The sequence below is a fragment of the Mesocricetus auratus genome, unplaced genomic scaffold (assembly GCF_017639785.1).
Source record: "Mesocricetus auratus isolate SY011 unplaced genomic scaffold, BCM_Maur_2.0 Super-Scaffold_15014, whole genome shotgun sequence".
Taxonomy (NCBI): domain Eukaryota; kingdom Metazoa; phylum Chordata; class Mammalia; order Rodentia; family Cricetidae; genus Mesocricetus; species Mesocricetus auratus.
Window position 1 is genome coordinate 62320750 of NW_024429186.1, and position 25700 is coordinate 62346449.

At 40.1% G+C, this 25700-nt stretch overlaps 1 protein-coding gene across 9 annotated transcripts in view; it reads right to left on the reverse strand.

Annotated features, from left to right (window-relative positions):
* Nucleotides 1–25700, reverse strand: part of Npas3 (neuronal PAS domain protein 3) — a 790249-nt gene that overhangs the window by 392207 nt on the left and 372342 nt on the right. For 5 of the 9 annotated variants that reach the window (XM_040743094.1, XM_040743092.1, XM_040743088.1 and 2 more), the window contains one exon: nucleotides 20602–20684. In XM_040743094.1, coding sequence (XP_040599028.1) covers nucleotides 20602–20684 — 83 coding nt within the window. The remainder of the gene's footprint in view (nucleotides 1–20601; nucleotides 20685–25700) is intronic. The other 4 variants (XM_040743093.1, XM_040743091.1, XM_040743089.1 and 1 more) reach the window with 1 other exon arrangement.

Genomic DNA, 25700 nt, shown 5'->3' on the forward strand with positions numbered 1-25700 from the left:
CTATATTCAGATTATGTGAAAATGGTTCTATTTCCTTAAAAAAAATGAAGCATTCTAGACGACACGTGAAGAGTAAAATACTTTTCGTGGAACAACATTCGGCTGACAGATGACCATATGACACCCTTCAAACAGTACAATATGTCACATCAGAACGTGGCTGCTGGGAAGTGTATATTGAAGGTAATATTTAATGTTAAAGTCAAAACATAATGGAATTTTACCAGCACTTAGTATGAACACACGTGAAGAAAGGAAACAACGGGCTCTAACTGGAAAAGTGTGTGTGTTTCATTTACAAAACAACTTGGAAGATGGTTACAGATTTTGTGAGACATCATATTTTAACTGCAAAACTAAAGGAAAAACAAATATAAACTCTGCTTCCTCCCCCCAGGATGAGTAATCAAGACGAGCTTTGAACTTCATTTCATATTGATATTCTTCTAAGATTAGCTCCTTAAGATTAAGGTGGTGATTTTAAGCCAGGAGAAACAGCCCCTTCTAGATTCACTCAAGCCACTGAGGAGGGAAAGACCTCTGGATTTCCATTTTGTTCAAGACTGCTGACACAATGAATGGAGGTATTTGGTCCTTTAACTTAGACTTGGCATGGAAGTGGTGTTATTTTTAGTGTCCTTTAACAAATAAAGCTTGCCTGACAATCAGAGTGGGGAGGTAGCCACTAGTTAGCCAAAGAGTCAGGCAGTGGTAACACACACCTTTAATCCCACTCTGTGGGAGGCAGAAGCAGGCATATCTCTGTGAGTTCAAGGCCACCCTGAGCTGTGAGATACAGATACAGTTTAAAGGAAAAACAGAATCAGGCAGTGGCAGCTCACACCTTTAATCCCAGTATTTGCGAGTCACGTGCCTTTATTTCCAGCACTAGGGAGGTGGAGACAGATGATACGGCTGGGCAGAGAGAGGAATATAAGGTGGGAGGAGACAGATGCTCATCGCATTCAGTCTGAGGATTCCTGGGATAGGATTGCCCCTTTGGTCGAAGATTCAGGTAAGTATAATCAGGTAAGAATTAGTGGTTGGCTGCTCTGCTTCTCTGATCTTATATCTGATTCTGGATTTTTATTATTAAGAGCAATTAAAATCTGAGATACACATGGTACACAAGATGTTGTCTTTATTCCTAATGACATACATGTTTGGGATGTGATTAGGAAGGTCAGTGTGCATTGTCCCAGTTGTATTTTCATGACAATTTCTGGTTTCCCCACAGGGAAGCTGACTTTAAAGAGATCCTAAGATACATGATATTGTCAACTACTAAAAATACCTTGAGGAAATATACATGTAGAATTCCTTAAACAAGCTAGTTGTGATAGAAGATGTTTGCCCTAACTGTTCCAAATGACCAACACCTGCACGTCATGAATGATTTAATGATGACCGCTTGCTGGCTTTAAAACAATGTCATGTGTTAGTTTCTTACATGTCTAAGAGGGACATGTCTGTCTTTTTAGTATACCCACAGTGCCTTTGCAGCAACTCTGCCTGTCATTCAGTTTGTAAGGTGTGGGGCGCTACAGGGCAGTCTATTTTCTAAGATGAGGCACAGGACAAAATGTTGCAATGATGATGGTTATGAAAACAGCTGTAAGAGCATGAGGTCTGAAGTTCTTATGTTTTGTCAGACAGTGCAGACGGATTTATATGGATTATTTAATTCCCACACCACATCTATAAAACAGGCCAATGACAAAACTGGAAATTCCATTCATAACTCCAGCTCCTTACATCTCTCTAAAACTTGCTATCTTTCATGTATTGGGATAAGATCTTTATTTTCCTGAAGACTCAATTTCCCAGTCTGTAAGGAAGAATAATAGAATTTTCTTCTGAAACTCTTTCAGCCCCTCCTCATTGCAGCCTCACTATTTCTTCCCTAAGGGCAGCTTCACCCCCTCTCCTCACAGCTATCCCAAACACTACTTGGCCGTCTCTCTGTCAGTCCTTCCCTGTTTTGTCTTCCAATCCAAACTCTGAACACAACATTGTCCACAGGTAGGTTTCTGGGACCTCAGAAGTGAAGTCTAAACCCCAGACTTGGGATTGGTTTTAATTTGAAATTCTTTCTAAACTCATCTGCCCCTATTCACGCTGCTGAAATCCAGTGGGAATTTCTGTGTCTATGAGAGGATGGATTTCTTCAATGCAGGGGAGGTGTAGCTCATTCATATCCCCTAAGCCCATCTCCATACTGGGACATGAAACAAATGCTGAGTTTAAATGAATAGACTGCTAGTACCAAATTTCCTATAGCCACCATGCTGTGCTCAACTTCCTACGTTTTTTCAAACTCCTGAGCATCAGACCATGCCAAGCTTCCTGCCTGAAGTACCTTTCCAATCTTCTCTACCTGTTAAAAACATCCTCATCCACAAAGACCCCTTGAAAGGTCATACCACCTCTGGTACTCTCTCTGATTGTACAGTCACTTTCTAGACTTTTTCCTTATTGCTTTCTTCAGTCCTTGAGCCTACATAGCCATAATGTACATCTGACTAATTTAGTCACAATTACTTGTTTCTGTATTTTTCTTCTTTGCCTAAAATGCCCCCATCACCAAATCCCCAACTGTAAGGATAAAAAGTTGTTATTTACATTTGTAACAACACATTTCAGTGTGTCAGACTAGGTGAACAATTACATAAATCCATATTTGACAGGTAGTGTTCAATTCAGGAAGCAATGAACAAAGCATCAAGGTACCAGAGGGACTTGGGAAGGGTACCTGATACCACCTTGATTGCTCACTCTGAGAAGTAGGATAGAGTAGAGATCCCCCTGGCATTGTCCCCTTTTCCACAGCTCTCCCATCCTTATCCTGTTTTCTCAGTAGGACTCAGAGAAATGAACGGTCATCCCATAGATTGTTAAATGGCATCTGGAGGCCAAACCTGAGGAGGACAAACAGGCAGAAGGCTTCCTGTTTGCCCTATTACTATGTCAACACTAACATAAAGGTGTCAAATTTTATCAATCAATCCTGACACACAAGGTAAGATCAATAGGGATACTATGGTCTTGCTTATACCCAATACTGTTAGAACACATTTAGGGATGACCTTAAAAGCTCACTGATGCTAAGAGTGCAAATTTCCTCTGCTAGATTATCTAGTTGCAAAAGAGAAACTGTAATATGTAGTTATGGAACAGCATGTATATATGGATGCCCACTTCAATCTCATGAATGACAGTCACTAATACACAGTATCTTTAAAATGTGTATGCTCCTATAACAATGTGTAAAGCATAATAACTATTTATTATCACTGTATATGTGTGTATATGATGTATGTGAGCAAGTGTGGGCAAGCCTTTGTTGTGGCACAAGTGTATAGAGGTCAGAGACAAGTTGTGGGAGTTGGTTCTTTTCACCTGCACATGGGTGCTGTGAATCAAACTCAGGTTGTCAGGTTTGAGTGACAAGTAACTTCACCTGCTAACACATCTTGTAGGACCTTAATAGATATTTTTCTAACTTAAATATTAAGTCAATATAATACAAAAATAGAAGAAATATAACATTCTAACAAAAGTCTCCCAACCTGTTGGTAAACGGTACCCAAACACAGAGAAAAACAAATATAACAAATTATTCTGTTTTTCTTCACCTAGCCTGGTATCTATCAGGAATTTGTGATTTTAATAAAGATAGAGGATTACACAAACACGCTGTTGAAATTGAAAGAGGCACATAAACTAGATGCCAATACATACATTTGTCCATTGGTCAGGGTGGTTCAAGATATTAACTTGAGATAATACCAATATATAAACTTACTCTTGTCTCCTTTTAAGGATTCTTGGGAAAGAAAGAGATAAAAATATGAATCATTTATTTGGGATCACTCAGCTTGTTCCTGGAGCCATTATGACGAGATAAGAAAACTCCTGTCAGAATGGCAAACACTAGTTTAATGTACTTGAGTCACGTCCCTTTTTTATGTGTGAAAGAAGAGTCATTATATTAAATCTGGCAGACAACTTATGATGCCAGCACAGTGTATCAAGGATTTTTCACTGTGCAGCTGTAGATCATTTTCCATTACCACTTGATCCTAAATATCCTGGAACACTATTGTGCTGTTCAAAAATAATCTCAACTACACATGCGTACATATATGCATACACTCATAGTCCACACACACACACACACACACACACACATACACACACACACACACCCTCTCCTTCATAAGTGGACATTTAGAAATAAGTCATTGTGGGTCCTTGAAGTGTCTAGATTGTTCTTCTGGAAAATTAGCTTTCATAAGGCTAACATCCCTGCTTTTGACAGCTGTCTTAGCAAGAAAAGCCCCAGACATATAGAATCTCTGGTGTCTATTCATGCCATTTGAACATTGACTGAGCCGATTTGAACATTGACTGGTGGCATAACCCGAGCAGATGTAGTACCCATATGTGCAAGTCTATATACAAGATCTCTGAAGTACTGGCATCTGGATGTCAACTTCTCCTTCCTGGCCCCACAGCTGAGTGTTCTGCTAGACTTGATTGCTTCTCTGCTGGATCAGCCTGCTGCCACGCATTGTGCTCATTGGCACTGCCAACACAGTGAGTTGGAAAACAGTCAACCAGATAGTTGCCTTATAACACAGCACTCTGGGAACTCACCTAACTTGCCAGTTGCAGGCACTAAAGTCCATCAAGAAAGAGATCATTCATTTCACTCATAATTACTGGGGCATACTTTAAAATCCACTGGACACTAACTTAGGGTAGTGGGTCTGAAAGTGTTATGGGAAATCTGGTTTTATATGTTTCAAGTCTCCAACTGGGAAATGAGCTTGAAAAGAAGATACATCAGAGCAGATTATTTGGTTATGAGTTTCTCTGGTTCTAGGCATCTGCACTATAGTCTTTAAAAAGTGTCTGTAACAGCACTTATACCCCAAAAGGCAAGGGAAGGTCACCCTCCATGCACCGCTCTCTTCACTTGCTCCTTTGCAAACGAGTCCCTGGATGAATTTTTCCTTCCAACTGGGAGAAACAAAATGAGGGGGAAAAAGATGCTTGGCAAGTGTGAATCATCAAAGATTAAAAATGCCAAAGCCTTCCTCAAGGGAGGAAAGCTAACTTGATAATAAATTAACAATGACGTGTCCTCCTGCCTCCCGCCCGCCTGTACCAGCTTTCCCAAAGCAAGAATCCTCTCTCCCCAGATCATGCTGACTCCACACCAACAGACAGAAATCTCTCCACTCAGATTCCCAGTGTGGGCCTCATGCCTTGAGGGGAGGAAGGAGTGAGGAAATGAGTTTTGTTTGATTGATATGAACTCTATCAATTAGATTCCTGGGTGAAAAATGTCACTGTGATACAGAAACTGGTATCTCTGAGAACACAAAACGGAGATGAGATTTAAATAAGGACAGCACAATGACATCGCTTCAAAAGCAACCACAAAGAAATGCTAAAATAACACTGTGTGCTTGCTTTAAATAAAAAAAATCATCTCAAAAATAAAATCTCACAACCTATCCAGGTTATAGACAGGGAATTAAAATGCAAAATTCTCTGACCTATGCTTCTTTTATGTCTTACACATTTAAAAATTGAACATAACCAGCTTCCCCAATAGGTATTACTTCTCAAATGCTGTGTATAGTGGCCATGCTGCCAAGATACTTAGTAAGAAATCCTGTATAGCTGGCACTCTAAACTTTGCCATTTAGGAAACGTGACAATTTCAATCACTGCTATTTTACACACATAAGTAAAAAACAAGGAAGACAAACCCACCCATGCTCCCCTTCAGGAACACCACGTTGATCTGAAAGTGTATTTAAGATTTTTTATACATTAGAGAACAGCTGGAAGGTACTTATTTCAAACAGTCTCTTTTGGCAGAATGATTAATATAAATAATGCAGTAAATTATAATGTGTTAGAAGACAAACAGAGTGATAGCTCTGGGTCTGTGAAAGCCTGTGCCTTTGAACGCTAACACCATTCACTAGACTTGGAGGATGCTGCCATTCTCCTGTAAGCTCCAAACCTCTAGTCCTCTGTTTAATTCTTTCCTTCTGTGTGATCATGTGAAGTCCTCTGAAGGAGCTACTGTCTCTTTCAAAGAGGTTTGACTTGGGCACAGTTAATCACTAACTGTGATAAAGCAATTAAAGGTATTCATAATTAGAACCGGACCAAATGTAAGTAAGTAATCAGAAAATTAAAGGGGAAATGACATTGTGAATGGATTGGCTTTTAAAAAGTGACCTCCAGACAGAGAAGGACACCCTCACTTTGGCACATGGGGACTCAGGGGCATAATACACTAACCCTACCTGGAACACAGCAGTATGTAAATATCTTCCTCACCTGGACAGGATATATCCTGAAATCATTCAGCAGTATTTCTAACTTCTTATCACAAGTACTCAAGACAAAATCATTGATCCATATGAAGGTCCATACTGTGGGAAAACTAAGCCTCAGTGGGCCCGGCAGCTGGCTTAGAGCATGCGCAGTTGATATCCACTGACAGCCAGCCTGCGTCTGCCAGAGGGCCTTGACTACAGCAGACTAGAGATGACGTGGACCTATGCACAGTGACCACATCACCTCAGCAGATGCCACCTCAGTGGATCTCCTCCCCTGGGGCAGGGTTGGGGAGCATATAAGGCTAACCCCGTCCTGGAATAAACTGAGCTTGCTGTTTCAGCTTGTTCCCGGTACCCATGTTGTTGGTGTCGTGCCTACTTTCCCCCACCCCCAAGGGACACCCATCAGGATCCTGCAACACCATACAGTGTCCAGACAAATTCAAAAGAATCCTACAAATATGAATGGCTACTAAGAGCACAATATAAGACACAAATATGATCAACACATGATTCCTGTCTTCAAAATTATTATAATGCAGCAAGGGGCCTAAGACGTCTTATTCATGGAGCCATGGATTTTTCCTCCTGCAATGCACATGGAGATAGCCATGCATAACTAAACAAAGGAGCCTTTCAGCACAGGAGTGGAAAATGGCAGTCTGTTGACCTAATTTCACACAGTTGAAATTCAACCCTTACAGTTTTAGGTCCTGTCTCCACCTCTGCACTTCAGCTTCAGTTTAGAACATATCAATTTATTACAAGCTGGATGAAGAGCAGCATATGAATATTGTGCACTACTTCATTTGGTCAGCCTCATACCGTAAGGTGTCTGGGTGTGCTTATATAACATCAGTAAACAGAATCTATACTTCTCCTGACCAATTAAACTGGTCTACATTTACAAGGAGAGGGAGAGGGAGAGGGAGAGGGAGAGGGAGAGGGAGAGAGAGAGAGAGAGAGAGAGAGAGAGAGAGAGAGAGAGAGAGAGAGAGAGAGAGAGAGAGAGAGAGAGAGAATTTATGAATGCCAAACATAATGGGCTCTCAGTGACTGAACATGTCCTTTCAACACTACCTCTCCATTACAATAATCTGGAAGAACCCGAAGATCCAAGGCCAACAATCATGGAAACACAATCTAAAATTTCAGATAGTGACTGAAATAAATAATATAATTTTCTGATCTGGATTAGTACTATGTGTATTGAGATCTAAGGTTAATTGAGATATAAGGAGGAAAATAAAATAAATATTTTAAAAACTAAATGGACTTTAAACAGTTGTTTTCAATACAAGAAAAAGCCTACAGAAATGAATATAAGTCTTACTTGTATTTTCATGTCAGTCATGAGTTCTGGGTATTTGGTGGGGGAGGCATTATTTTGTGGTTTTTGAACCCCCCCTAAGCTTCTCTGAAAATCAGGCTAACCCCCAAACATAGTGGCTTGAGATTCTATTAGATGTGGTTTGGTTGATGTGGCCCCAGATGACTTTCCTGCGCTTTCTCTCTGCAGGCTGCCCCAAGTATCCATTTCTGTTAATGATCTATTGCTTCTGTCTGATTCAGTGCAGCCCACTGGCTATGGAAATGGCAAGTCTCAGCAGGAGACAACAAAATGGTCAGCAAACAGGACTGAGCCATGTCATTTTCCTCAAATACTTTCCTAGGAACGAAATGACAAGATCTGAAATGTTGTTGTCGGCTCAGGGCAAATATTTCTTTATTAAACAAAAGTGGATGTCCTCCAGCTTCCATTCGACCCACAGCTTAAAGTATGTCACCGGAAAAGCTTCTACTGTAAAATAATTCGATGCCTGAGATTTCCCCCATAATTCCATTCTCTCTTACTCTTCCACTTTTCCATCAAGGTTCAAATCCCAACTGTGCCAGTTACTAACAGCTGTAGGACCTTAATATCACTCTACCACATCTGCCACCCAATACCATAACTATAGTCTCAGGGTGACGCCCAACTAAATGATTAGCAATTAATTACCAATAAGTAGCTGGTTAGTGAGCTATCAATATTGACAATCGTTAGAGCTAAGACAACCCAATTCCCAGTTTTAAAAAAAATATTAAGACACTGTAGCTGGGACTGTGGTGTAACTAAATCATTCTGTAGAGATAATAGGCACTGATTAAAGGGCCAGAGTGGGTGCTTAATATTTAGGGAGACCCAACAATGACTTGTGAAGATTAAATACTGTCTAAATCATGGACTGAGCTTATATATTCAGTTCACCTAAATGGGATCTCAAGAGAGGACACAGTTGATCTCACTATGCATTATTAAATAGTTACTGAGTTTTATCTCCTATGTGACTACAATTCTAAAAGTATAATTTAAAATGTCATTGAACTATCCTTATGGATTAAAGATGCAATTAAAATAGTCATTGATATTATCATTTGCTTTCATATTTATGTAGAACTCACAGACTTCCCACTTACAAAAAATTTTAAAGAAAGAATTTTCTGTTTCTTTAGGTCAATTCTACTGTTGGTTTAATCTCTACACCAGATGACTTCTACAAAACTGTCATGTCATTGTATCACTCTAGAGCAAAGCATGAGAGCAGGTTATTTCTAAGGCATTTTCCTCAGGGCCTAAAGGATCACTTGCATTTTTCTATGTCTTCAGCAGTGAGGGAAAGAGTTTCTGAAACCCAACAATCCCTGCTGCAGCTGGCTAGCCTCCTGGGACTCACACAGGGTCTACTGGGATGGGGACCTGACCACTATTTATACAGTTCAGTCATCTAAAACAACTGCTTATAACTTTCCTAAAGCCCCAAATATATTTTCTCAGAAGAGGTAGATGGAATAGTGTGACATTTCTTAGACAAGATTTCATTGCATTGCTGCAAAAATAGGATCATCCCTTGGATTCCTTAACTGGCAAACATATATCATCCGATCCTGAGTTAGCAAGCATCTAATAGGTGATATTCACAAGGAGCCAACAGACAATAATATGAAGAGCTGGGGCTGGGTGAGACTAGCTTCTGGGCCAGCCCACAGGTTCATACCTGCTGCTTGGGGTATGTCAGGGGCTCTCCAGCACCATCCCCCACCGTGCCTTTGGCCTGCTTGTGCCTAAAGGGTCTGATTTTCTGTGCTTGCTGGTGGGTAGAGTCTAACCCAGGTCAGAATTAGATGACCATCTGTAAACGTGTCAGGTGTGAGGCTCCACTGGAAATCTGGGTCATGAAATCAGAATGCCTCCCACTATTGAAAGAGGCAAGGATGACAATTGCATGTTGGTACTTACAGGAAGTCAAATACTTGGTTTAAATTTTCTTCTTTTTTCTCACCTTGAAGGATTTTGGCATTCTCCTCTTGTCACTTACACAGTTAGAAAGACATCTGAACATAAATGCACACACAAACACACACACACACACTTTTGAAAATCCTCCTATAGTAATCTTTCCGTCTTTAAAATTCTATTAATGTAAACTACAGATGTGAAATTATAGTGTAATTGTTCAATTATATGTTCCACTTAGTTCTTATTGTATTTACAGATTTTAATATCTTAAAATAATTCTGATGGGATTCTTCTAGGCCACTTATTCTGAGTGTCTTTTGCTGAATAAATTGTTCCAGATTGTTCGCAGGTGTCTCCTTTTCAACTTAGTTTGAGGCATAATGCCCACAACTGTTCCCTTGCCCCAACTCCCAATCCTTTCTCAAACTTAAGTGAGTCCGAAAAGGTATTTGAAGTTTGGGAAATGATGATGGGAAAACAGTCCAGTTACAGTGGCTGGCTGTGAGTTCCTGGTTAATGAAAGTGAGCTGGGTCACTCTGCTTTAGAACATTCCAAGTTAATACAGATAATCAGAATATATTATGTAAATGGAGGGATTTTATAAAGAGAGAATATATATATATATTTATATTTATAAGTGAACGAGAGGCTGGCAAGATGGTTCGGTGGGTAAAAGCACTTGTCACAAAGTCTAATGACTTGAGTTGCTTCCTTGCCCATGTGACATCTGGAGAAAATCAACTCTCACAAGCTGTCCTTTGACCTTCACATGAGTGCTATGACATGCTTGTATACATGCACACACATACAATAAATAAATACATAAATAAATAATTACATGTCAAAGAAACCAGATATGATGTCTATGCTAATCCAAGCAGAACATTGTCCTGTGACACAGATTGGCTGGACTACATACTATTCATCATAGATGTATAAGAAATGACAAATAAAACTATTAATATTTGCATAACAGACCAATATCACCTTTTCCTATGGCATCTGTTCATTTTTAAGCTGATCATATATTTGCCTATTTTACTTTAATGTCCATATAATTCAATCATGCTCAGTGTCTTGATAAGAGTGAAGGATATTCCCATATCTTGCAGACAGCAGCCTCCCTAGAGTGTGCCATCAGGACCTGCCCATCACAGTGTCAAAGTGGTCCCTTTTCCCTCTTTTCTAATCTCTATCATGTGTGACTGTGCTAAGAGAATACACATGTCAAAGTGAAGCTGAGACTTTCAGCTACTCCTGGTGGATGGATTCACATCAACACCGAATGTTAAAAGGTGTGTGTGCGCAGGGCATGGACTGTGTGAATCTGTGGCCATGGTAAGGGGCTGCTGGCCCCAGGATGGCTGATCAGATTCTCCATCATCCTGTTGTCTCTAAGAACTACCCTCGGTTATGGCCAACTTTTTCTGATCAGATCTTGTGTGTTCATACTATATACTGCATCTCACCTAAGGCAGGCAGCCCATGCAGCCATTCCATGTAGATCTTGTAGCATTCTGCAAAGTAAGAGGTATTGTCATCTCTATTTGGGATTCAAGAAAGTGACATGTGAGGGGTTGGTGTTACTTGTCAAGTTCATATAATAGAAAGCAGAAACACTATTCAGGTACATCCCCAAAATGAACTGTGTTAGTTGGTTTTCTTACTGTGATTCTACACTCAAAGTGGGGCACTAAGAAGCAAAACTATGACTCAGTTTTGTATTACCATATTTTCTTCCACCAGATACTTATTAGGTGCTCAGAAAATATTTGCTGAACTGAACTGAACTTCCTGCTTTCTAATCTGTTGTCTCATTTCCGTAGATCTGGGGCACCTGACACAATTAGATTTGTGACTACAGAGACCCATTTTCTAGTTTCAGTCAACTGGACAAATAACTATAACTTCCCTCTACAGCAAGTTGACTCCAACACTATCATCTACCCACGTTGTTACAGTATTTCTCAGTAAATTATGGCAAATGTTTATTCTGCAAATCAAAGTCAGCCAGGTACATAAAGCCCAAATTATGTGTTTATACCCCAAGATTCCTGAAGGATTCTCCATCGACTGCTGGCATAGATGGATACTTTCTGACATGACAGATGATGAATGCTGTGCAGTACTCATGGGGAACATCACATGAAGACTTAATGTCATGCTAATGTAACTTACAACAAGGGGTGATGACTAGATCTGCCTTCCATTTCTTCTGGAATTCTCATTGGTGGGTTGTTCTCATTATTCTAAGCAATTGAAATATTAGAATCTAGAAGCAGCAAGAAATCACATTTATTCCCAAGGGCAATTTGATTCTGGAATCTTTTTACAGGCTCTGTTTCTATCACTTGTCTATAAATAGACAGGCTGTCCTGACAGTTTGCTTGGTTGAGGCAAAATTTTCCATGTTTTTCTCTGAAGTGGCATATACTACCTAATGCCAATACTAATAATGTAAACAATATTGTTGTATTCAATGAAAAAGTATCCTTTCACCAAAGAGGATATTATTGATAATGTTCTCATACTTTTATATTAAAAATATTCTTAATAGCAATTACTATATTTCCTTAAAACATAGTCATTATTCTAGATTGTCCAACACAGAGACAAAAATACCAACAGATGTTTATCAAATTTTACAACACAGGTAGAAGACAACGCCTACTACTGCTTCCTTCATTTTCACAGTGAAGGAATGGAGGCACACTGAGGCTAAGAATGCACTTCAGATCCATCCAGGTCAAAAGGAGCAAGTTGGGATGTGAATTCAAGTTGGCTGGGTGTGGAAATCCACACTTCCTGAGTCTGTCTACTGTCTCCGTGCCTAGCCCTGGGTGCTGGCTCTATGCTGGGCAAGATGTATGCATTCATTGTCCTATTAGCCATTTGCTCTCTGAGAACCACATAGAAAGGACTCAGGCTTTGCTCTTCACATACACTAACAAAAGTACTTAACTCCAGCCTGTTTCTTACTCCCACACACTCTGTGCTTACTCTGACCTGTAGCATGGGAGAGCTATCAGAACAAAGCTGTACGAGCTACCTTTTTCCAGGTTCTACAGAATGAACAGCTTTAATGTCATCTTTTGCTTTAATACATAATGAATTTAAACAGGAATGTTAAAATAGTAACAGGGTTTCAACTTTTGTAACTATATATCCTCTCTAAATCACAAATAGCACTTTCATTTGGCCTGTTGGTTTTGAATAAGAAGTTATTTTTCTAAGCCTAAAACAACATTTTAAAGCATTGCATTAAGGAGGAAACAATGGTTTGTTATCATCTTTAAATGCTTCAGTTTTTCAATTTTGAGAGTAGAGATTCAGGTAAAATATACTTGTTTTCCAGACAATGGGAAGGCTTGATGAGTCATCCCAAGATCCCTCTTTGAGTAGCCAGAAGGCACAAAGGCCAGGTGCTGGGTGGCCCACTGCTCTCAGGCTGGCTGGGAGAACAGGTGAGCTGCCCCCTGCAGGAGGGAGAGCCAATTCACCCCCTTGTGATTTGCCAGTTAGGTTAACACCCCTCTTTCCCAAGCCCTATTTCAAAATTTTTTCACTCACCTAAATCCAGCAACCCAGGCCAGTCAGTAAGAGAAGTTGCAAATTAACTTTTACTATAAAAGCATTTTCTAAATGCCAAACTGACATCTTACTTGAGGTAAAGATGGGAGAGAGGTAAACAGCAGAGGTAGGAAATTTCTGCCTTCTCTTGGTCTTCTTTTAAAATAAAAGTACTGCAACCCTTACTTTCGATTGTTTTACAGCTCAATTGATAAGGTGTGTTCTTTTTATTTTTTGTTCAAGAAAATTTAAAAGCAACTAATTTAAATATGCAAAATTATCTTGAGTTGTTCATACGTGAACTTAAAAGCCGTGCAACACAGGAAAATTAAGTAATTATGCCTCCAAGTTATTTACTGCAATTAAGCTCATTTATCATATGCAAATTAGTGCAAACTGGTCTCATTAGTTACTAAATTACTCAATATGAGCTGAACAATGTAGCACTCCAGTTTGTAATGAAAAATCCCTGTAGAGGCAAGCAGTATCAATTAAGCTAATTTGCATATGCAAATATATTCACTAACTTTCTCTTTTTCTATATTTAGTTTTACATTTTCTTACCATTCCAGATCATTCCAAGACTGTGGGGTCATTCACCTCTCTCAACTTACTCTAATGCAACTAAAGACATTAGTCCAGAATGCCTCTATTATTAGAAATAATTTTATTTTAGCACTTATGTCCAGCAAGATACCACCTCACTAGCAACAATCAGAAAGGAGCGAGGATGCAGTTTCCTGCAGATCTTTGTTTTATACTTAGCAGTTCCAGTAAAACAAAGATGACATTCTACCTCATCAATAAAACAGTATATTCAATATCACTCTCATCAAGTCCCTTTGCAAACACTACTACCAGAGGAAGCAGGAATGCTGACTAAGCGAGCCAGCATCTGAATGCAATCATAATTTGTATATTTGTATTAGCTTTTGATACATTTTAGGTTTAATCACTTTCTTTGCTTAGCTCTTCGATCAGATGCTTTATGCAGATCCATTTGTTTCGTTGTTTGAAATGCTGGGTATGCACTGGTTTGTGGAGGCCAGTAGCCCACATTGGGTGTTTACTTCAATCAATCACTTATGGTTTGAGGCAAAGTCTCTCCTTGAACCTGGAGCTGACCATTATGCTAGGCTGGTTAGCCATCCAAGTCCCAGAGATTCTCTTGTCTGCCTTCCCATGCACTGGAATTAGAGTTGTGTGCCACCACACCCTGTTAATTATGAGGTCTAGGGAATCACACTCCAGTGTAAATGCTTGTGTTGTAATATTTATTGACTCAGCCATTTAGCAGCTTCTTGCTCAGATTTTTGAGTTATACTAATAGATCTTTTAATTCTCTTTGCTGAAATGAATGAGATTGAAGGAGAGTTCAAGTGCAGCAACATGGTCACCCTCTGTCCATCCCCAACACTGCTATACGAAAGAGTCTTGTCTGCCGGGCGGTGGTGGCGCACGCTTTTAATCCCAGCACTCGGGAGGCAGAGGCAGGCAGATCTCTGTGAGTTCGAGGCCAGGCTGGACCGATAGCCTCTGAAACAATACAGAGAAACCCTGTCTCGTAAAAACCAAAAAAAAAAAAAAGAGTCTTGTCTGTATTTCCAAGATACTTTTCCATCAGAATCTCTAGTCTTTCCTCTGTGATTATGTGATCTCTGAGAGTAAAATAGTACTGTGACTGAAAGTACTTAGATTATAACAAGTGTGAGTGTGTGTGTGTGTGTGTGTGTGTAGATAGATAGATAGATAGATAGATAGACAGACAGACAGACAGACAGACAGACAGACAGACAGACAGAAGACACACAGATAATTTTCCTTACTACAACTGCCACTTTAAGGACTGGCAGAAAACCATATGTTCTCATTTCTTAAAGATGGACCAACTAAGTTGGGCGGTGGTGATGCATGCCTTTAATTCCAGCACTCGGGATGCAGAGGCAGGCAGATCTCTGTGAGTCTGAGACCAGTCTGGTCTACAAGAACTAGTTCCAGGACAGCTTCCAAAGCCACAGAGAAACCCTGTCTCAAAATCCCACCTTCCAAAAAAGAAAAACGATGGACCAACTAATCATGATTGTAGTGTATTGTATTATCTAAACTTCAAAGCATGACAAACAATAGGAATATAAATTCTGAATTAGTTTATTCTAGACCTGTTTCATGACATCCTCTGCCAAAAGCCTATGTTCTTCATTTACTTGAAGCATGAGTTACCTACTTTTCCAAGTGCTAGGTTTGATTTCATTGTCTTAATATTAATATGGAACATGAAAAAGCAATATTACAACAACTTTATGTAACAATGCCATAAAGATTATTTACAGAATAAAAAAAGCAAAGCCTCTGCTAAGGGTATACAGATAATTAAAGCATTCCACTCATAATTCTGGAACCTGAGGGAACTATTCCAGTGGTTAATTTTATGACTTGCAAATATGATATTTGGTATCTTGTATTAATTTTGATGAAGTGAAATATAAATATCCAGCCTGGTCCCTATATTGGGAGAGGAAAAAGAAATAGCACTTGTAATTAATAAAAAGATCTTACTCATTATTAGGGAGTGCGCACACGTGTGTGTGTGTGTGTGTGTGTGTGTGTGTGTGTACGCGCGCGTGAGCATGTGTGGGCACCAAGGCACATGTGTGGAGGTCAGAGAATGTTCTGCAAGGATCCTTCTCTCCTCCCACCTCTCCATGGGATCTGGGGATTGAAGTCAGGTTACCAGGCATGAGCAGTAAGCACCTTTATCTGATGAGCCACCTCAACAGATGCCACTTGTACTTCCCTATGGAAAGGAAAGCATGAAGTAAGAACAATATGCCCAAAGAGAATCTGCGAAGCAGGAACTGAATTCACACTTACTCATATGAATGTGTTTAGTAAAGGTCCCTGTGATGACCTTCCAAAGTTCTGGGATTCTCACTTGACCTGCCATAAAAAGTCCAGTCTTCAGCTTACACCATGTGCTTTCCCATTCTTCATGTACCTCATAAAAGTCAAAGAAACTACAAGTCTTGACTTGGGCTCCCTAGGCTGACTTCATAGACTCACACTTGCAGAGCCGATATCCTGTGGATCTGCAACTCTCCTGTGGGTGATGTTTGTCCTAAAGATGCTTCGAAACTGTAGGTTCCCTGGGTCTATTCTAGTGGTGGCAATCAGTGGTAAGGCTGCTCTGTGCACAGTGGCCCTTGAGGTACATATCACATAACATTTGCCCTCAATCTTGCCTGCATATGCCAGTATTAAACCTTCAGACAGAACAGTCAGACATACTAAGAGAGAAAGAAAGACAGAGAACTTTACAACACACACAACATTTGTGCCCACAACAGTTGGTATTTGCACTAGAAATTTTTAGTTACAATCAAAATATCCAATACCAGGAAATTGGTTAAATAAACTGTGAAAAATTCATATGATGTTTGGCTGATATATGGATAATAATAAAAATGATTCAGGACAGGTACAGGATAAGAATTTGGGATAGTTACTACATAAAGAATAACAGCAATAGAGTTAGTTTCCAATACTCAAAAAGTGTTTGATCCTTGAACCTTAACATATAAACATATTTTCACCATATGAAACACTATTTTACCTTGACACCACTTTCTTGGTTACCATTCTACTCTCCTATAACTAAAAAGGCTCTCGTCCATCCCTCTCTGGAACTTGTTAGACTTTTCTTCTGTGCCTCATCCATCTATGCAATGAATTCCGTGGACAAAACCACTAGTGTTTATCTTACCGAAGGACTCATCCTCATCTACCTAGGGGTGATTAGAATTCCTTTCTTTATCAAAATCAAATCCTGTGTTTTCTTTCTTCTCCTTTGTCATCTTTCCCTTGCCTAGTAGCTGACGGACCACATGTACCAGGGATGCTTTTCCTAATCCTCTTTTTCCTCTGGATCACTTCTAAAGGTCTTCAGTCATTCTTTGATTGTAATGATCAGCTAATATGCTCTACTGATTGGAATTCCAAGTCCCCTTTTTCAACCCTAGGCTCCATAGTGCTTTGAAAACCCTAATCATGCCTAGGTTTTCAACTGTTTACCTGGTATCAACTCTGCTCTTTGAGAGAATAGGTCTTTCAAAAATGCTAAGAAAAGGGATCATTGGATAAGCTTACCTTAACCTAGAGGGTCTATGTGTTATTAACCATGTTATATTCATCTGTCCTTAATATCCATGTGCTAATGACTGTCTCAGTTCTCTGATTCCCTGTCCTACCACAGGGCTCTACCTCAGAGACATCTTCATTTTTTGTCTTGGGCTATTTTATATAATGTTCTGGAAACTCCCAAACTCCTAGATACTGTATTTTGATAGACCTAAACTTTTCCTTGTTCCTTCTTCCACATAACCCTTCTCCACAGGATCATAACTATTTAGAGAATGGAACTTGCACCTCCTAAGGTAGCTCAGTGGGCCTGTAACATGTGGTTTGTAGGATTTCTCCACTTCCCCACCCATGTGCTTCCTGTTCATGTGAACTGAGCATCGTATCACATCACAACAGTTCTTCACGTAAGGCCTGTGGTTGTTTTCCTGCATCTCTTTCACATAAGGCCTGTGGTTGTTTTCCTGCATCTCTTTCACTTAAGACCTATGGTTGTTTTCCTGCATCTCTTTGCATCTCATGTTGCTTTTGATTGGAATATTATTTCATTGTCTCTTCCTAATAAACTACTCATTATCAACAACTTTGTGAGCCCATCTTTGATGTCTTATGGGTAAATTAGAGCTTGGCTAGTTCAGATTCCTACTATACTCAACCACTATAACATCTCTCATTTTATGAAGCTTATTTCCTTCCTTTAAATGAATGTAAGGTGATTCAAAACAGCAGTCTCATGTAGTGAATTTTGTGTTTCTATTCAATGCTTGAAACCTTGGTAGCATGGTAAATTACTATAATAATTAGGTCAGAGATCAGACCTATCATCTGAATGACAGAGGTTTTGTCAATTATTTGCAAGGAATGGATGGATAAGAAAGGAAAGAGATTCTCTCCGGACTCATCAATCCATGAGTCTACCAGAGATATTTAAAAACAAAATGTATGAAATCATTTTACCCATGCGCAACACTGACACTTTCTTGACTGTGATACTGATACCAGTCTGTGGATGAAAGGATTTCCTTGCTAGTTGGGCAGATAACTAAAGAGAGCTTGACAAGGGCTCTTCTTGCTATCACTACCCTATGACTAGTACTCTAAGGTTCTACACAGAGCACTGTGCTGTTCTTCCGCTTCTGCCGTGTCAAAATCAAGTGATATGAGAGTTCAAATTTCTAAGACAATTTCTAGATGCGATAATTTACCTATGCTTGAGTATCTTGCTTTTGTGAAAGCATATTTACCAAGCCACTGATACATTCCCTTAAAGTCAATAGCTTCAAATAATCCACATGTGGTTGGGTGTATCTAGGACCTTTATGGTAAGAAAGTAATTTTTTTTTAATCTGCACTCATTCCTCTTTTTCCCCCACTATACTCCAAGGATAGTATTAGGATAGTGCTGCTTTAATGAGTTTTTCCAATGTATAGAAAGGACAGTACTCTCCATTTTATGTCTTCTCCAAACAATTTCTCTGGGTGCTTCACTGTTCTTTGTGTAACATGATTTCTAGGTCATGGTCATGGCAGTGTGCTCAGCCTCCTCCAAGTGATACCCAGCTATATGAGCTTCTCTTACTATGTGGTGTCTAAGGACAATGTAAATAAACCAAAAATACCAAGAACCCAACAGTCTCCTTGTAAAGCCCCTGTTCTTAAACAAAGCATGGCATTGAGCAGATATTTGGGATAGCCACCCTATGTGATATATTTATAGTCAGTTGAAACTCTTACAATTTCTATGAGTTTTAAGTTATTTCAACTTCTAAACTACACCCCCTCAAAGGACTTTGAACTCAGAAAACAATAATCTAGGCCTACTGTCTGAACTCCTCTCTCATTGACTGTGTAGGACCGAACATATCAGAATCTAATTAGCAACAGTCTTGCATCACAAAAGAATGCAATAACATATTTGCCCCAGTCTATAGAGAACATGTAGTAGAGATCCCGACCTGAAAAAAGTGTGTGGGGAAAGACAAGAATAAAATCAGAATGTCTAAAGAGAAAGGTGATCTTCTGTATCCTTAAAATGAACCTGGACTTACTGTAAAGGCAGCATCCTTCAAGGTGGATCAAGAAACACCACTTCTGAGATAATAACAGATATTAAGGAAAAATCAGAAACAGAATAAACAAAATTAAGGCAAGATATTGCAGTGCCTTAAATTTTCAGTTGTGAGCTATGATTTTTCACACAACAAAATTCTTGCAGGAGGCCCATAACTTGATCCTGTCAGTAGAGTCAGTAGATCTCCGTAGGCTTAGGGGGAGATGGAGAGTACTTCCTTTGAACACATGTGGGGAGATTCCCAAGCTTTCAGAAAATGGACTGGAGAAGTAACAACTGTAACTGCACCTGATTTTTCTCAATAAGACATTCAGAATGGATTCCTAGTGTAAAAACCTTAGGGGATAACCTTCTAGATGCAACACTACTTAGGGGTATTTTCTGGATATTTCTTTGCTTAGCTCTGAATGGATCAAAATCTAGGAAAGCATCAACACATCTTCTTAACATTACCCTGGACCATGAAGACCAGTGATCCATAGGCGAAGGTGGATGCATTAAGCAGATGGTATAAGCTTAAGGTTATAGTAAGAGAGTTATGCGCAATGCTGAGCTGGGAATGAACTTTCTCCATGCCAGAGAACTACAGCTTCAAGCTAGCACCTTTCCCATTTATTGCCATGAAATGTGCTGGCAAAATCAATTATTATTAGAGTCCTTTACTTAAATAGAGGCTTAAAAATTCACACTAAGCAATTTTCTAATCTGAGGAGGCAAACATTAGGACTGGAAGCATTTAACAAACACAGACTCAAGCAAAGAACTAAAGTTTGGCGACACACACCACACACACAAAATGCCACAGTACTTTCCCAACAGAACTCTGCTCTTTGGAAAGCAATAGGGAGCTCGGAGGACACGCACATAATTCACTCACAAGTGCAGCACACACATGATCACTTCGGAACAGCCCGTCACCAGACACTGTGCATTGACTAAGTGCGATCATCTAAATTGTTACAGCACAGATAATACTTGCCCGCCCTATTCTCATTAATTGTCTCTCAAGGAATGGCTTTCTAAAAGGGAAGAAAAAAAAAACAGATTCATAAGCATTCGTGAAGTCCAAGATAAAATGACAGTAATCAAATGCATATCTGAGATTGAAAACATGTATAAGAAGATTTCGGAAATGAGACTTTCTTGATAGGCTGGAAGGAGGGCTTTCTAGAGGTACCTGCAAAATGTGGCTTCCCAAGTGCGCTTCAAACACTTCGATGGCCAGTGCGCTGGGGCTCCGCCTTCGCTGTGCACCTACAACTTGAAGGAAGAGAAAGAGAGAGAGAGAGAGAGAAGAAGAAAAATAATTAAGTTGGAGCTCTGATTGCAGACTTTCAGCTTAATATCCCTCTATTTGCATTACCACTCAGCCACAGCACCAATGAGTTCCGGAAGGACACTGCCCATCGTCATTTTGGGTTCTTAGTTGTTTGAACCTAAGTATAAGCTTGGGCTGAATATCAGTATCTATGAACCAAAATAACCAAAAACAAAAACAAAAACAAAAAAAGCAAAACAAAACAAACAAAAAACAAAAACAAACAACAAAAAACCCAAAACTCCAAACTTAAAATTTTACCTTTTAGATATTTTTTTTCATACCGAGGTAAAAACACACAAAGGTTCACATTCTCAGAACAAATGAGTAAAGTTATTTTTTAAAATAAATTATGACACTGCTATTTTTAAGTACCAACAGCAATAGCCTCTGTCCCTGCTACAGCGAGATAAACTCTTACAAACTAAATAATTCCTAACGTGTAAGTTCATCACAATTTAGAAAGAGTCGTGTGTCAGATGAGAGTCTCCATAAGGAGCATGTACACTGGTGTGACATGTCTAGAAGAGGAGCTTTCCCATCTCTGAGCACTCATGTGACAATGCCACAAAGCCAGCAAGCAGCTCAGATGGACCTTGGTTAGCATGGACTCCATCCATGGCCATCTCCTGTCTGGAGATGACAATCAATGTTCCTGAGCATCAGCTCGCTGGCACCAGCCACTAAAGGCGACCTCATAACAAAAGCGCACTCCAGACACACCGTGGATGGGACCCCGGAATCGAGGGTCCTTTCTTTCCAGGATTTTAAGTGTGCAGTGCCAGATTGCTGTTCCATGGGGTATTTATTCTTTTCTTCTAGGATCGCAAGCATCATAAACACCTGTTTGCTTTGCAGAGACTTGACAAAGGACATGTTCAGAGCTTTTCTACATACGTGACAAGAAAGATTCTCCTCGTCCTCCCGCCTCTCCACACCCAGGTACTAAATGAAAACAAGATCAAAAGTCCTTGCTTTCTTACAGCTAAAACCTCTTCTAGCCAGTAGACAAGACAGTTCTGTAAAATGGTACTGGAGGAACACCACTTTGTTTTGGTTATCACATCAATCGCTCCTACCAAGAGCAGAGTAGGGCTGCGACACAAACGCCCATGATTACTGTGCAGTGTAGACACAGGAAGCCTACTCTAATTATCAAGAGTAAGTATTTGAAAGACACACCGAAAATAACATGAGCGCCAACTGCCACTATTGCTGCAGGAGAACAAGGAAAGAGACGCTTTCCCAATGGAAAAATTTATTAAATATAATTGAAGAGTGATGATTATTAAAGATATTCCATCTGGAAACTCTACTCCTATATCCCTGTTTCCTTCAGAAGTAAAACATAACTAATAATTTGCAAATGGGAAAAGGTGTATTTCTATGCTGACATTAATTTTTATCATAGGTGCAGACATAGGATTTTACTTTTTCATATTTAAATATATTTAAGTAGCACTGCTGTGTATGTGTGTGCATGCGCTTCTGATTAATTTTCTATTCTAGCATGCACATTACTCCCTTCAAAACTCCTTTGGCATTTTTGATAATGCAGCTGTCTTGCTGAATACTGTTTTCAGTTTCTAGAGTGTTAATTGCACATTATGGTAGCTTGGTGTGAATGATCCCACATGAATAAAATCTGCAGCCTTTTTTTTTTAAGATTATGGGGATGGGTGGTTTTTAGGAGGGAGAAGAGGAGAGCTGAAAAACTTCTAAAATGTCCACTCCCTTTTTGAGGCAGTAATTATGATTCAGAGTTTATTAATAGTTCAGAATTTGGGGGAGATTTTCGATTACAAGGCTGGAAATAAATAACTGCATGCCATTTAAAGAAGGATTAATGTTGGACTCTATATAACATGCACTATTCTATGAGTAACTCAGTAAGGCGAGACTGAAAGTGTTTCAGCCACTGACTTTAGAGAGCCCTCCGGCTACCCAGGGAATGTAAGGAAGCCTTTATTTACTAGAAGGCCCACAAGGCAAGCTCTAGCAACAACAGAAGGCTTCTAGAAGCCCAGGAACAGTTGTCTTGAGTAACATGCAGGGATTATGCAAGGCTGGCTTCTGCTGGCCTTTCCTTTCCTGCTCTTCCTTCACCAGTGTTCAGGTTGTTCTACAAATGGATGTCTTCATCAGGTCTCGCATCCTCGACTCTGACCCAAGCAGTTACTCTTTGTTCTCCACATCCTTGGAAGCCTCAGCGTGCATCCCAGCACACGCTAGCATAGCATAATATGCCAGTATCCTGTAAGTGGTTTCATGCTATTCTACTCAATGGCGTTTTTATGACACTGGAACTTCTCTTGATTTATCTGTTTTGCACTTATGCAGGTGATGTGGGGCTGTAATGACAGCTCCTAATTTTACAACCAACATAAATATGTTAAACAGGAGCCCATTATGCCCCTGGTAGGAGCCCTGCTTTAACTCCGGCATTATTGGTAACTGAATAGATGTTAAGTATGGACTTCTCCTGCACTTTTCCTTCGGCACTCAGCATTTTGAGAATTGGTGGGCTTATAACACTGGGACAATGGAAACAGTTATTTTGGTTTTTTTTCCTGCATTAATGTCATCGAGTTTGCAGAGTATCATTAATGCCAAGATGAACTAAAAGGCATGACCTCAGTGAGTTCTACTGTCTTCAGTATAGTAACCTGCTTTACGAATATGTCCCTGTCCATTCTCCTCTAAAAGGTTATACTTTCCAAGTCCATTTGGTAGGTCCCACACAACAGCATCACCGTACTAGGTTTGTTTGGTTTTTTGTTTTGTTTTTTCATTCCACATGCTGATACACTTCATCTATCAGTTTATTTAATTAAATAATAAAAACACTCATAAGCAGGGCATTACTAAATAAATGGAGACTATGTTCCATTGTGAAGACTGCCACTAAGTCACAGAAAGGAGGGATGGACACTTTGAACAGCACACACAAACTGTTCAAAGGAAGCAAGCACACCATATAATTCAACTTAAACCTCTACTCAACCTCTGCTAAATGCCCATCAGATGCTGAAAATCACCAGCTAGGACGTGGGAGCTAGTGTCGGGACTCAGCAAACAAACACAAGACAATCTTCTGTTGCTTACGACCAGGCCTAGAACAAAATTACCCTTAAATAGCACCACTATCTCATATTCTATGGAGGCTAAAAAGGCAGCACCCAGAGTTTTAGAGATCTTTAGAAGGAAGAAATGTACAAGGGAAAGAATTATTTATTTATTCTTTCAAAGAAATCAGCTTAGGAAATCCAGGTCTTGGCCTTGAGAAATCCACAGTGGTGTGAGAAGCTGTGAGGATGAGGCATTTGGCCCAGCTCTCATCAGAAGGTAGAAAGCACCAGGGAAAACACAGTTTAAAGCACAGACTAAAAAAATTAGTTTTGCCCTCAAGAATGTCAGCCAAAATATTCTACTATGGACCCACATGGTGGTCTCTAAAAATTAATCCTGTGGGGGAAAATTTTTCTTTCAAAGCTATACCCCACCTGCCCAGTCATGTTCTGAACTGGTGCTCTGAGCCTCTGGGGATTACCACTCAGAGGGAGTTTGACCTATTCAGCCAAAAGGTCAACTTGCCATGGAAGAATCCATTAGCCGTAGAAACAGGACAGCTCAGTAGACATATATAATGAAAGGAGAGGAGTCTTGGGCTCTGGTTACCTTGAAGCCTGTTTTGCCCTTTTCCGTCCTAGTCCTCTGCATGCAGGGCCCTTACCAACATAGTTCATAATGCAAGGGGCAAACCATGGGCAGAGAGATGCAGAGAGCCTGCTGCCAATGGAAGGGTTCGCTCAAGAGAGGAGAAAGATCTTTCTCAGTGAAGAGTGTGACACAGGGAAAACTAGGCACTGGTTGACAAGAAGTTCATGCAAAGTTCATCTCACCCCATTTCCTAATTCCGTGATCCAGTGCCCAAGGCCAATGCTGATGGCCAATGCTGTCCTACTAGCGACATCATAAGATTGTAAGAGTGGACTCCTCCACCTGGAGAAAACAAAGCTTTGTGCCTGGCCGCTTCCCATGGTTGCCCTCCGAATCCTTTATGCAGGGAGTAATGTCTGTTCCCACACCAACCGAGTTTAGAGGAAGGGAGGCCCAAAGGGTAAGCATAAAGGCATCTCCTGACCTCACTTCCTGCATTGTAGCACTTGGGCTCAGCAAAGCCAGGGTCTTTGAGAGAATGGAGGACAGAATGCTTAATGAGTCTTCCCACCATGATTATCAGGGGCAGAAAAGAAATTTCCCATGAAGAATCTCAATTAGTGGCCCTCACTGGAGGGCCAGGGGAGCCAGAAAATGTTTTCTCTGGTACTATAGTAATTTATAAGGTACAGATGTGTGTGTGTGTGTGTGTGTGTGTGTGTGTGCGCGCGTGTGCCTGTGTGTGTGTGTGTGTGTGTCTGTCTGGCTGTCTGTCTATCTCACTGTGTGACTATTGAGAAATTCAGCTATCTTCATGTAACATTAGACCAAATCTTAAACCTGAATCTAGACCACACAGTTTTGCCAAGTGTCTACAACCTCCTCTTTTAACTAACGTATTGTGTGTTTTGGGTATGCCTCACTCGCAGGCCATTACTAGTTTGGAGAAAAGGCACAGGAACACGGCTCAATACCAGCTCACAGCACTGCTATAACTAAAACTGCAATTGAAAGGCCAGGCACGCCGTGGAGAACATGTGGAGTTCTCAAGCTATGCGTCTGGCAAATACTGAAAACAAATGCTCTCAAGGTTCTCTCAAAGTGTTCTCACCAAGATTAGTTGCTGCCATTTAAAGTTTAGGCCAGAATAGAAAAATAGTTATCACATTGTTAATCAGGTATTTGAAGGCCCAATTAAAAATAATTATGAGACCTGGCATGGGGTTACAAACCTTTAATCCAAGCACTCTGGAGATAGAAGCAGGAAGATCTCTATGAGGCTGAGGCCAGCCTGATCT